Below are 13,174 nucleotides of genomic sequence, written 5' to 3'. Positions count from 1 at the left end.
AAAAATACTATTCAGGAGCTGAAAAGGACTTTAAAGCAATAAAAAATTGAAAGTCTCAAAAACGGGCTCTATTGGCTAAACATCTTCACAAAACACCTTCACCATACAAAAACACCCACATAAACATGTTATAACAGTTAAAACATCAAGAAAATCATTCAGCCAGAAGTTACATGCCAAACATTGTAAATGCATTGAAAACGCTATTCAGGAGCTGAAAAGCACTTTAAAGCAATAGAAAACTGAAAATCTCAAAAACGGGCTCTATTGGCTGAACATCTTCACAAAACACCTTCACATACAAAAACACCCACATAAACATGTCATTAAAGTTAAAACATCAGAAAATCAGCCAGAAGTTAGATGCCAAACATTGTAAATGCATTGAAAACGCTATTCAGGAGCTGAAAAGCACTTTAATTAAAGCAATAGAGAACTGAAAATCTCCAAAACGGGCTCTAATGGCTAAACATCTTCACAAAACACCTTTACCATGCATAAACACCCACAGAAACATGTAATAACAGTTACAACATCATGAAAACCATTCACCCAGAAGTTTCATGCCAAACATTGTAAATGCATCGAAAACGCTATTCAGGAGCTGAAAAGCACTTTAAAGCAATACAAAATTGAAAGTCTCAAAAACGGGCTCTATTGGCTAAACATCTTCACAAAACACCTTCACATACAAAAACACCCACATTAACAAGTCATTACAGTAAAAACATCAAGAAAATCAGCCAGAAGTTAGATGCCAAACATTGTAAATGCATTGAAAACGCTATTCAGGAGCTGAAAAGCACTTTAAAGCAATAGAAAACTGAAAGTCCCAAAAATGGGCTCTATTGGCTAAACATCTTCACAAAACACCTTTTGCCATGTATAAAAACCCACAGAAACATGTAATAACAGTTTAAACAAAATGAAAATCATTCACCCAGAAGTTTCATGCCAAACATTGTAAATGCATCGAAAACGCTATTCAGGTGATGAAAAGCACTTTAAAGCAATAAAAACCTGAAAGTCTCAAAAACTGGCTCTAAATGCTAAAAATCTTCACAAAACACCTTCACCATGCATAAACACCCACAGAAACATGTTATTACAGTAAAAACATCAAGAAAACCATTCAGCCAGAAGTTACATGCCAAACAATGTAAATGCATCGAAAACGCTATTCAGGAGCTGAAAAGCACTTTAAAGTAGTGCTGTCAAAGGATTAAAATATTTAATCATGATTAATCGCATTAAAATATTGTTCAGCTCAATTCGACTCCACACAAATAACTCGTTCAGGGACTATAATTTACTTGTACCGTTGAGGATAAAGAAAATAAAAGAAAGAACACACCACACTCCTCTCTATTTTTATCCAACACAACCTGACTCCACACAAATATTACTTGTTTAGGGACTCTAACTATTTTGAGGACACTTAACCTCAACCATTTACTATTTTGAAGACACTTAACCTCAAGCACTTAAACCCTTTTGAATTATAAAAACGGTTGATTTCCCACTATTGTTGGTTTGACTAGGTACGATGAAACATAGTAATTGTCTAAATTTGGTTCTCAGTTCCGAATAGCAGTACTTTGAATTAACAGGTGTCTGCTTACCTCTTTTATGTTGAGGCACGCCTGACGATTACGTCTGCCTCCTCGTACCGGTGTATGGGTTTCTCCCAATCTGTCGGTCGGGCCGGAACCCTCCGGACTCCCTCTTTTCAGCGTCGGGATTACCAGTTGAAGGACTCAAAATCTTTGTGTCTAATCCAATATGTAATGATGGTATGCAATGACACAAGTCTGTGTTCTAGAAAGAGTGGTCTGGAGTCGCAGAGGTAATATCAGCTTTAATGCAGCAGTTGGAAATCAACAAGTACAGAGCTCTGGGGCTGCCTACGTTTCCCTATCCGCAACAGAGTTTGGGTTGGTTCACGAAGTCCAACTGACTATCTGTCCCTGCCCCAGCATATATTATACAATGCAATTAAAACAAATTTAAAAAGAGGGTTGAGCTTGTTCTCTCGTGCATCAGGGAGTTTCAGTGCTCAAAGTGGGCCGGTACTGGCTCCTCTACATTTTACTCTTAAGTGTACCCGCACCTTTTCTTGCGTACCGGCACCTTTACTTGCATGCCGGTACGCTAGATTCGAAAAGGTTATCTAGACAGCATCAACTGATGCCTGAGTAAAACAGATTTTTTACTGCTGCTTTCAAACTTATGTAACCCTCTCTCTCCACTTATCCAACGGCCCGCTGCTACTCTGCTTATGTGTTATATGTTGGTTTCGGTTGGCGGGTGTTTGGGCGTCCAAAGGATTCGACACAGGAGACGAGAAGGAGGTTGCTTAATGGTGGCAAGATTTATTTCTCTAGCACAGCAGCTATCTCATTCATCAAGCAGACACACTCTAGCATCTCTGCATCTCTGGCATCAGAACTCCAGAAACTTACGGGTCACCCTGAGGTACCAACAACATCACAGCGAACAAGTTATAATCTACAGAACACGGCTGCAGCGCTGCCTAGCGGTGTGGCACACACACTACCTAACATCCACCCCTTCTTTAAGTGATGGCGTCCCAGCCATCAGATCAACCAACAAAAACTAACAGTAACCTGAGATTATTCAAAACAATAATTTACAGTAACCTGAGATTATTCAAAACAATAAAAGTGTTGTGAAGGGTTATGTGGTGTGAAGTGTGTGTGGCTATCTGTTATCAAGGTGTATGTGCGGGGCCCTATATGTCTCCAGCCGCTCTTCTTGCTTTGGCTCTTTTCCACAACTTTCTCCCTCTTTCTATCTTCTGTTCGTCACTTTCTATAGCCCTGACTCGGGACTCAAACGAGAGCTTTGGTGGGGGATGTCGCTTCCTCTCTGGGTTTCTCCTTGGTCTTGATGAAGAAAGTGTTTTGTCCGTCTCTTCATAAACAGAGTGACTAAGTTCAGTTGAGTTCTGGATTTTAATAAGTATTTATCAATCTGCAGATTGGGAGAGAAAACCAGACCTCTGACAAGAAATGACAACACAACACCAGGCTTAGGTGTCTATCAAGTCTCTCTCCGCTCTGAAGGACAGAGGACCATCTTTTATAGGGCATAAGAATGTAAACATAGTGACAGTCAGGCAGTAATGACGTTACAACAGTCTCAGAGAAAGAGATTCACAGCTCCCAACACATGACCACTCAAACTACAGAGTTCATAGTTGGAGCTCTCCTTGTAGTCATGACAAGGACCATTTAGCCAGTACTTTCTCCTGATCCCAAACATCTATGAACCCTGACACATAGACACAATCTACTTTTATTAATAGCAAGCTTACATGAGAACATACTAACTAGTATCCAATGACTAGTTCTCTTGATAAGTGAATAATGTAAGCACACAGGAAATCAAAAACATTTCCACTGTCTAGGGGTGGCACCACCACTGGTCACCTGCATTTCCCCTTCCCACATTACTCTGGTCCCCATGTCAGCTTGCTCAGTATCTGTGTGCTCCTCCTCCCCACTTACTGTTCCAGCCATAGCTCCATCCTCACCTCCCTCTGTCTCATCACCCTCTGGTTCCCCTTCAGGGTACAGCTCCATGCTGGCCTCCCATGCCTCACTGTCTGACTGGCCCTCTTCCATGGTCGCTCTACTGTCACGCTCCACTGGGAGGAACATGCACTGGGTAAGGAGGTTTCGGTGCACCACCCTTTCCGCTTCCCCATTCTCCACGCACCACATACACAGGCGAACCGGGCCACTTCTTTACCACAACATAAAGGCGTGCCTCCCATCGATCCCCTAACTTCTGCCCCCCCTCCACATGACAGACTCTGACTAAAACTGTATCCCCCGGGCTGAAATCTTCACTCTTTGCTTTCTTATCATAATATTTTTTCTGTTGATCTTTAGCATGGTGCGAGGTTTGATTGGCCAGGGCATAGGCCCTTTGTCAGAGAGTCATGCAAGGTCTGTACGTATTCAGTGTAGTCACACGGCTTGTTAGTTGCCAGGGAACCAAAGATCAGATCGACTGGGAGTCTTGGGTGCCTGCCGAACATGAGGTAGTATGGGCTGTATCCGGAGGAGTCGTGTTGTTAGCGTGTGTCATGGCATCCACATGTTCATGCCACCGAGACTTCAAGTGCGGCTCTAGTGTCCCCAGCAGGCTCCTCCACAGCAGCACTTTCACCCATGCCCCCTCCTGTTCCTGAGCAGCTTGAGCCTCTCCGTGCCTTGGATCACCTGTCTTAACTCGCTAGGGGCAGGTCTGCAGGACTTCCGTCACCTCTTGATTGGACATGCGCGAGAGGGCGTCGACATTGGAGTTGTCTTGTTCTCTTCGATACTGGACATCAAAGTCAAATATTGACAGGTGGGACACCCAACGCTGGCCTGTAGCGTCGAGTTTGGCGGAGGTCATCACATACTTTAGGGGTTTGTTATCGGTAAGAACAGAAAACTTGTTATCGGTAAGAACAGAGGGCTTGTGTCTGGGCTGGTGTTAAAACAGAGTGGAGGTACCTGTCCTGAAGCTCCAGTGCCTGGCAGCCTTGGGGGATTGGCTGGGGTAGTGTACTGTGTGTAGGGTGTATGTCTTTGGGGCAGGGGGGTGCGACGTTCCAAGGGCGGTGGGGTGTCATGCAGTCAGACCCGGCGCTATGGGCGGGCCTTGGGGTGCCGGGCCCGCCCTGGGATTAGGTTGGGCCCGCCCTTGACGAACGAGCCAGTCAGTCACTTATCACACGTTAAAAAAAATATATATATTTCCGAAGTCCAAAACACAGGAGGAAAGGTGCCGGCTGTGGATTAAACAGTGAGGGAGACCTCCTTCCCAACTAAATATATCGAAAAACACACGTCTGCACCGAAGTAACTAACCGGTCACAATTCTTTCTTGAAATAAATCACGTTACTGCTACAAAAAGGTGATTTCAGGCAGCCATTTTCTACAAAAACCTCTCCATCCACCGATACCTCATCAGACAACTTAATTTTTTTTAACTTTAATTACAAGATGGAGAAATACTTTGAGTACGTGGAATATCCACAAATCTGTGGGCAATGTAGAACAGAAGACAGATTAGAAGTATCATATTTTGATTAAAAGTTATGACCATTCTAGCGACTAGTGGAAACTGGGGAAATTCTCCTCCCCCTAAAGTAGCTAGGCTGGATATTCCTCTCGATAACTAAAAAACGTGGGAGTTTCTTCCACAATCGACCGAATTGGCCAAACAAGGCATGTACATGTATCTTACAGTGTACATAATCTATCTAGTTAATGTTGTTTTTCCAAGCTTTTTAGAAATCTGCTCAAATCGAGGCTAAACAGTGCTACTACCATCATAGCTGCCTGTCACGAACGGCCAAGCCGGACACGTAATTCTTTCCTCAAAAAACTTGCGTCACTCCCACAAACAAATTATTTGTAAGTAAAAATTGACAATATTGACAACACATATTAAGAAACTTGTCTTCACTCATAATATCGTCTCCGATTTCAATTTGAAGCTGTAAATCTAACACTGTAGGCAATCTCCCATGGTATCCGCCTCGGAAAACAATCTGCCGTTGCTGATGATACAGTACATCTATTTTCGAGGGGAAATATCATGTCAGTTATCATCATCAAATATCATCAGCAGCACATACCATTGGTTAAGGGGTTACTGGGAGTCCCAGTAACCCCTTAACCAATGATATGTGCTTTGAGCTTAAGTTGTCATGAGTATCTAGCAGTTTTCAGAAATAAAATATTGGTGATTGGACGGCAAAGATATTAAGGCGGGAACCATGGGCATTTTAATGCCCATATTTGAATGGTCCGGAAGCAAAGGGTTAAAGTGAAAACGATAGAGATAAAGAAATATAAATAAAGAGATAGAAATAGAGATAAAGAAATAAAGAAATGAAGAAATAAAAGATGGATATAAGACGTTTCTTTAATAAACCACGGAGTGTCTCTGAGGACGGGGACAGAGATTGTGAAAGCGAAGGACAGACGTCTGAGGAGATTGACAGCTCCAGAGAAGTAGGCCTAAACGTTAGCCGCTCCAGAGAAACCACTAGCCACCCCATCGATATAGCCAGCACTAGCAGGCAGAGGTCCTCACAGGCATCTGAACCAGCAGGAGATCTGGGCATTGATCAACCCAATCAAGTGGTGATAAAAAATTACCTCTCACGCCTATTTTCAGGTAAAAAGAGATCCTTCCACAGCGCCTGGTCATCCGTGGACTCTGCCTTTACTGTAAATGGATTTTCCGATTGGAAACATGCAGTGGAGATAGGGAAAGGGCTGAACAAACATGCAGCATCCAAAGAACATATGCTTTGTGAAAGTATGTGGAAAGACAAGGGAATGAGGATTGCTACAGGAAGAGAGGTGTCCACTTGGTTAACGCTGAACAGTTGCAGCGCAATAGATTCTACCTGTCATCAATAGTAGATGTACTTGAGTTTCTCGCCGTCGGCCACTTGCCTTTCAGAGGTGATAATGACCCTCATGCGAGTATGTCTGATGATGGCTGTGGTTTGTTCTTGTCGTTGTTTGAGTATACTCTATGGAAAGATCCTGTGTTGGCCACGATTGCCCAGTCCATTCCACACAATGCCAGATATACCAGCCATGAGATCCAGAATGAGTTGCTGGACATCATGTCCACCATGGTCACAGAGCACATCGTGACAGAGGTCGGGGAGTCGTTTTACACGATAAAAGTGGATGGTACTCGAGACCCAACAGGAACAGAAAACATCTCAATAGTTGTGCGCTTTATTAATGCGCTGTATGAGCCAACCGAACGTCTTCTGACAATTGCCACAGCTGACCAAGGGGATGCGGCTACACTGACTGACACAATCGTGGAGGAATTGTCTAAAGCTGGACTGAGTCCGAAGCAAATAATTAGCCAAGTGTATGACGGCACTTCTCTGATGTCCGGTAAGCACGGGGGGGTGCAGAAACGGTTGCAAGAGAAACTGCAGCGAGACATTCCTTATGTCCATACTGCCCTACAAAGCCAAAAGACCGGAACTCGCCGAAGTGTAGAACTGAGAAAAACGACTTCAAAGTTTTTGCACTTTCAAAGTAGTTGTCCTGCCAAATGCATTTTAGGTAGGACACTGGAAATCTAGCAGTTTGATGTTTTAGTGATTACACATTATCTAAACTAGACATTTTTGAAATTGTTGATCTTAAACTGCACTTTTGACCCATATTTTGAAGTTACAGTAGTATACCATAGTCTATCGTAAGTGGTCATGCCAAGGCAAAATACAGTAACTTCCGTTTCTTCGCTCATTTACGTTGCTTATCACGATATAAACTCTGTATTTTATAAGCCAATGTAACATACACGTGGATACCTGTAACAAGACTCACAAGACAAGAGTGTTTTTGATTTAACTGCCAGGGTAAGATACTTACAAACGACTCATGTTTGGGATGTTTGGTGTTGAATGCCAGCGAGTAGGCTAAGCTAATGCTAGATGTGTTTATTGTTGCTAGGTTACGTATTAGTTCAATTGAAACCATAACTCCATTTGAACGTTTGAGTGCCGCAAAACAAAGGCAAAGAACCGTAACTGATGTTACGGCATTCTGCATTGGATTTCTAAAGCCAAAGCAGGCTTTTGGAAGGTACGGTGAAAACAACAACCTTATTTTCTCTAAAAAACAGACGAGTTCATTTAAGATATTTGGCCACATGATAAAGCAGACCTTAACTGTTCCGAAAATGAAAAAAAAATCATTTTCGACAAAATTGAAGTTACGGTCTTTTGCCTTTGCACGGCAGCATTGTTTCAACCACCAATTGCATCTCGTGGTCTCGCATGCCCTGGCAGCAGAAAAGGCTGTGTTGGATTTTTTCAGCACCTGCAATATCCTCTACAAATTCTGCAGGAGACCAACAGTAGCCCTCCTGTACAAGGGAGAGAGGTTGAAACGCCTCTTGGAGCAACGCTGGACGGGTCACTTTGGCACTGTCTCTGTTGTTTTAAGGTCATTTGATGACCTGGTCACTCTCCTCAAAGAGATCGACAGCCAGAGGACCTATGGCGCAGACGTGCGCGTTGAAGAGGCAGGTCTGCTTCGGACCATGTCTGAGCCCAGCTTCAGGTTCATCGCCGAGATGGTTCACTCTATCCTGTCATACCTCGACCCCCCTAATACCATGCTACAGTCGGAGGACATGGATCTTTTGACAGGTATGCAACTTGTCAATTCTGCGTGTGTATGTATTGAGAACATGCGCTCTGAAGTGAAAGTCGTGGATCTCTTGGAGCGCTGCCGGAGTGCAGAGCCGCCCATGGAAAAGAGAAGGCGCACCATCAACCCAGCACAGGAGGACCCCAACAACGAGGTGGAACTGCGGAGGGTATATTTCAGCTGCATTGATTCAGTGTGTGGGGAAATCAAGGAGCGCTTCGGAGAGCGCAACTGCGAGGTCATGGGCGCATTGAAGGCGCTGGACCCGGAGGACGCCGATTTCCTCGACGCATCTAAAGTCACCCCACTACTGAAGCTCAGCAACACGTTTGTGGTGGATACGGAGTACACGGTTGCTCACCAGTTCCTACGTGTGCGAATGGTTGACACATCCCCACCTGATGGGGGTAGATGGACTATGGCAAAAGTTCTGAAATACCTTCACCAGCCTCTTGAGGCAATGCCAAGCGTCATACCTGCTCTGAAACATGCACTAACTTTCGGGGCAAGTACGGCCCTCTGTGAGAATTCCTTCTCCACTTTAAAGAATGTTTTCTCAGATCACAGACAGTCGATGCTCCACAAATGAAAGGCCAACCTGATATTGCTAGCTTTCGAGAAGGACTTGACAAAGAAGTTCAGGAGTGAATGGAGGGACACTGTCCTACGCAGATTTCACTCGGTGGCCAATCGTCGTCTCCCGCTCTACTAATGGTGAGTTATCTGGTTTTATCCAGCCTGCCGGCCCTATATAGGCTAAATTGTTGGTTGTAGGCCTATGTGTTTGTTGTTTCTTGGAAAAACAAGCATGTAATGCAAATCAATGTTTTCTGAAATTCTGTTGTAGGCTACCCAGCATGTGACCGACGGGCTGGCTGGTGTTTTGCTCATCGTTTTACCAGCGGCCCACCAGTGGCAGCCTACTCTTTACCGACAGACCTCCGCTACTGGCCCCGCTGGCTGCGGCTTGCTGAAGGCCCACCATCGGGCCATCGCTCAGATCTCTACAAGCGATGGCTACTACACCATAATCTGAATAAGTGATTTACAAATATATTTTGAAACAGATGACTTTGTACATGTTAGGACCTTCAATATGGATATACAAAACAATAAATTATATTCTAACCATATTCTGATACGGCAGTATTATACTAATACTACTACTGCTGTGTTGCGCTCCGTTTCGGTCTTCAGTTTTTGTTTGAAAATGAAGACAATTAAATAAATCAAATTAATGTAGCCGGGTGGGTAACAAAAATAAAGTGTATATATTTTGTTATGAACCTGGAAGGTTTTTTGATTTATCTATTTTGGCCACTAGGTGGCAATGTGACGAGCCAAGTGTTAACGCGAACTTTGCATTTTGGTCGTTTACTCTTTTTCTTTTCTGCCCGAGCATGAAAGCAGCAGCACCTCCGTGAATGCCGGAGTAAACCTTGTTAAGTAGGTAATACTGTTTTAAAAACATGTTAGAATGTTTGAATTACACCTGTTAGTCTTTTGACTGGATGATGTTTTGTGTTTATTATTGATTTTTGGATGGATGTCTATGGTTTCGTATGTGTTTCCATGACTGTATATTTATATTGTTTTGTTTTCTATGTCAGTGTCCTAAGCCCACTGCCGTATTGTTTGTATTGTTTTGTATTATTTTGTTTAAAATCAATTTGTGGGGTGGACTTTCCACGAAAGTAACAGTTAATAAACAAACCGGGAAAAGTAATTGTGTCCTGTGTGGGTCTCAGTTCGGCAGGCTACATATCAAATTATTGTCGCTGTATTATTCGTTGGGTACGCAACCTAGCTGGCCTATTTATTAGCTTGTGAGATTCAAAATAATACAGTTTGTCACCTTTTTGTGTCGGAGTTGGATTATAGGTGAAAAGTTGACCTATATGCTACCATAGGCTGTAAAAAAAAAAAAAAACGTGCCCCCCCCAAAGCAACGTATGGCCCCCCCGCAAATCAGTGCCTGGCGCCGGGCCTGCATGCAGTACAGGCACTCAAGTGGGCTGATGGCTGACTGCGCCAGCGGGAGAGACATGAACGTTCTACAACATGTTGCTATGTTTTGCAGACTAACAGTGGGAGTCAGATGGCTGAGCGGTGAGGGAGTTTGGCTAGTAATCAGAAGGTTGCCGAATCGATTCACCGCCGTGCCAAATGACGTTGTGTCCTTGGGCAAGGCACTTCACCCTACTTGCCTCAGGGGGAGTCCCTGTACTTACTGTAAGTCGCTCTGGATAAGAGCATCTGCTAAATGACTACATGTAAATGTAACAGTGAAATAATAAAATGTGTAGATATTTAAAGTATGAATATAAATATAAGGCAGTACAGTTTAGCAGTACACTCAACAACAAAAAAACTAATCAGTTCCAAAATTCTAACTCGAAGTTTCAAATACACAGTGTTCAGATATCAAAAACATTCACAATAATATCAACTCAATACTTAATAATGTATTTAAATCCCAGTATGTCAACCACACACACACACACAAACACAAAAATCCCTCTTTCCAGTTAACAAGTTACTAAGCACATTTAGAATTATCAACCCCCTGATAAAATATTAGCCACCCTCCTGATGAAATATGTTCCCGAGGCTATGCATTTATGTTGTTAATAAATAGGCTAACAATAAATTGTTGTTGTACCAGCAATCAAAGTTTAGTTTTTCACTGTAGAAATCTCAAATTTCATAATGATTTGCCAATGCAAGAGAGTACCGGCACCTTTTATTCTCCACTTCAAGCACTGGTGAGTTTGTTCTTCCCCACGCATCCCACCTGCTTGAGTGCTGTCTCAGCCTGGTTTCAAGGTTGCTTCTGAAATGGAGCGATAACGACACAAAGTACAGCACCCTGTGTGAGACACAGTGTTTAAGCCTGAGCACACTTCTAAGTTCAACTCCATGGAAGCTGAGCCTGTTCAGCTTCATATCGAAGACAAAGCTGCGTCTTCGATATGAACGTGTTCTAACGCAGTTAAAATGTTAACACAATAGTAAATATTTGACCATGAATTTTTTGAAATATTAGGGGAAGCTGAGCTTCCCTTGCATTCTTAAAGAAATCGCCACTGTATCCATATTGAAGGTCCTAACATGTACAAAGTCATCTGTTTCAAAATACATTTGTAAAAAATACACCTATCGTCAGCAGCCATTAGGTGTATTCGACTTCATGCAGTGCCAACTGACTTGAAGCTGAGAATGCCATTGGCTGCTATAAGACAGCCGGGCTGCAGGCGACGCAGTCGCTGCATGAAATCGAACGCACCTATTGTTTTCCGAGAGGATACCATGGGAGTGCCTACAGTGTTTTCCGCTTCAAATTGAAATCGGAGACGATATTATGAGTAAAGACAAGTTTCTTAATGTGTTATCAATATTGTCAATTAAAAGTCTAAACTTTTTGTCTTACGAAGAATTTGTTTGTAGCGGTAACGTGAGTTATTTCAGGAAATAATTATGTGACCAGTAAGATAGTTAGTTATCATACCTAGCGATAGCGTATTTCGACAGATAGCTAGCTACCTGCAAACAGCTTTATTTACTTTGGTGCAGACATATGTGTGTTTTTCGGTATATTGAGTTGGGAGTGGGGGTGCCCACACTGTTCAATCCACAGCCGGCACCTTTCCTCCTGTGTTTTGGACTTTTGAAATATTTATTTTACATGTGTAAGTGACTGACTGACTCGTTGTCAAGGGCAGGCCCAACAGAGTCCCAGGGCAGGCCCGGCATCCCAAGGCCCGCCCATACCGCCGGGTCTGAATACACATGCTAGAAAGAGTTTTGGCTTGTAAATGTTGTTGCTAATGTTGCTAATGCTCTGAAATTCTGGTTCTGCTTCGGGATCTCTGGTCGTAGTCAGTCTTTCACTAACCAATCAGCATTTGTTAGCAGAATGCTGTGTTATGGGCAACAACGACTTACCCTGTAAGAGATCGAAAGGACATAAGTACTCTTTCATTCAACTTTTGACCTGTAATCCATGTTGAACATGCAAAAACTATAATCAAATATGAGATTTATCAACGACAATCAGGCGAAAGAGACTCCCATTCATTTTGCACTCAACTGCGATCACTTCCAGTGGAACTCTAGTGAAACTGCAACAAAATTCGGTACAATGAGGGTTAATGACCTGCGTGAAGTTGGCCCCCCTTCCAACGCAAAACATCGTCAAAATAGTCTCAATCGTTTGTGCTCCGTTTGTGCTGGTTTGTGCCGTTAAAATTTTTGTTTGTGCTGCTATCATTTTTTTGATATTAAAGAATATTTTATAGGTCATCCTGAGGTCACTGAGCCCCCCCCCCCACATATTCCGAATAAACCCAAAATAGTCTCAATCGTTTGTGCTGCAGCAGTATTTTTTATATTAGACATTTAATAATGGCCGATGACGTCACCAGCCCCCCCACTTGCTCCAAACTGATTGTAAATAGTCGCAAACGTTTGTGGTACGTTTGTGCTGGTTTGTGCTGTCAAAAGAAATATTTGTGCTAGTATGGTTTTAAAGATATTACCGTTTCATTTTTCACACATGACGTCACTCAGCCCCTCTTCCCCCCGTCAACGTCCAAATCTCATAAAAATAGTCTCAATTGTTTGGGTTACGTTTGTGCTGGTTTGTGCTGTCAAAATAAATATTTGTGCTACTATAATTTTAAAGATATTACCGTTTTATTTTTCACACATGACGTCACTCAGCCCCTCCCCCCCAACGTCCAAACCTCTAAAAAATAGTCTCAATCCTTTGTGCTACTTTTATGCTGGTTTGTTCCGTTAACATTTTTGTTTGTGCTGCAATCACTTTTTAGATATTAGAGAATGTTTTGGTGGTCATCCTGAGGTCACCCAGCTCCCGATTTGGACGTTGACGGGGGGCTGAGTGACGTCATGTGTGAAAAATAAAACGGTAATATCTTTAAAACCATAGTAG

General features: G+C 42.9%; 1 protein-coding gene across 1 annotated transcript; it reads left to right on the top strand.

Moving 5' to 3' along the window:
- Window positions 1–5,931: 5,931 nt before the first annotated feature.
- LOC146247362 (zinc finger MYM-type protein 1-like) lies at window positions 5,932–9,706 on the top strand. Its single transcript, XM_084682866.1, is given in 4 exon segments — window positions 5,932–6,397; window positions 6,400–7,010; window positions 7,808–8,934; window positions 9,068–9,706. Coding segments are annotated over 3 exon segments (2,079 nt in total). The 3' UTR covers window positions 8,810–8,934; window positions 9,068–9,706.
- The last annotated feature ends 3,468 nt before the right edge of the window (window positions 9,707–13,174 follow it).

The sequence above is a fragment of the Hypomesus nipponensis genome, chromosome 19 (assembly GCF_054491055.1).
Source record: "Hypomesus nipponensis isolate SF chromosome 19, ASM5449105v1, whole genome shotgun sequence".
NCBI lineage: Eukaryota > Metazoa > Chordata > Actinopteri > Osmeriformes > Osmeridae > Hypomesus > Hypomesus nipponensis.
This window is presented reverse-complemented; position numbering and strand designations above follow the sequence as displayed.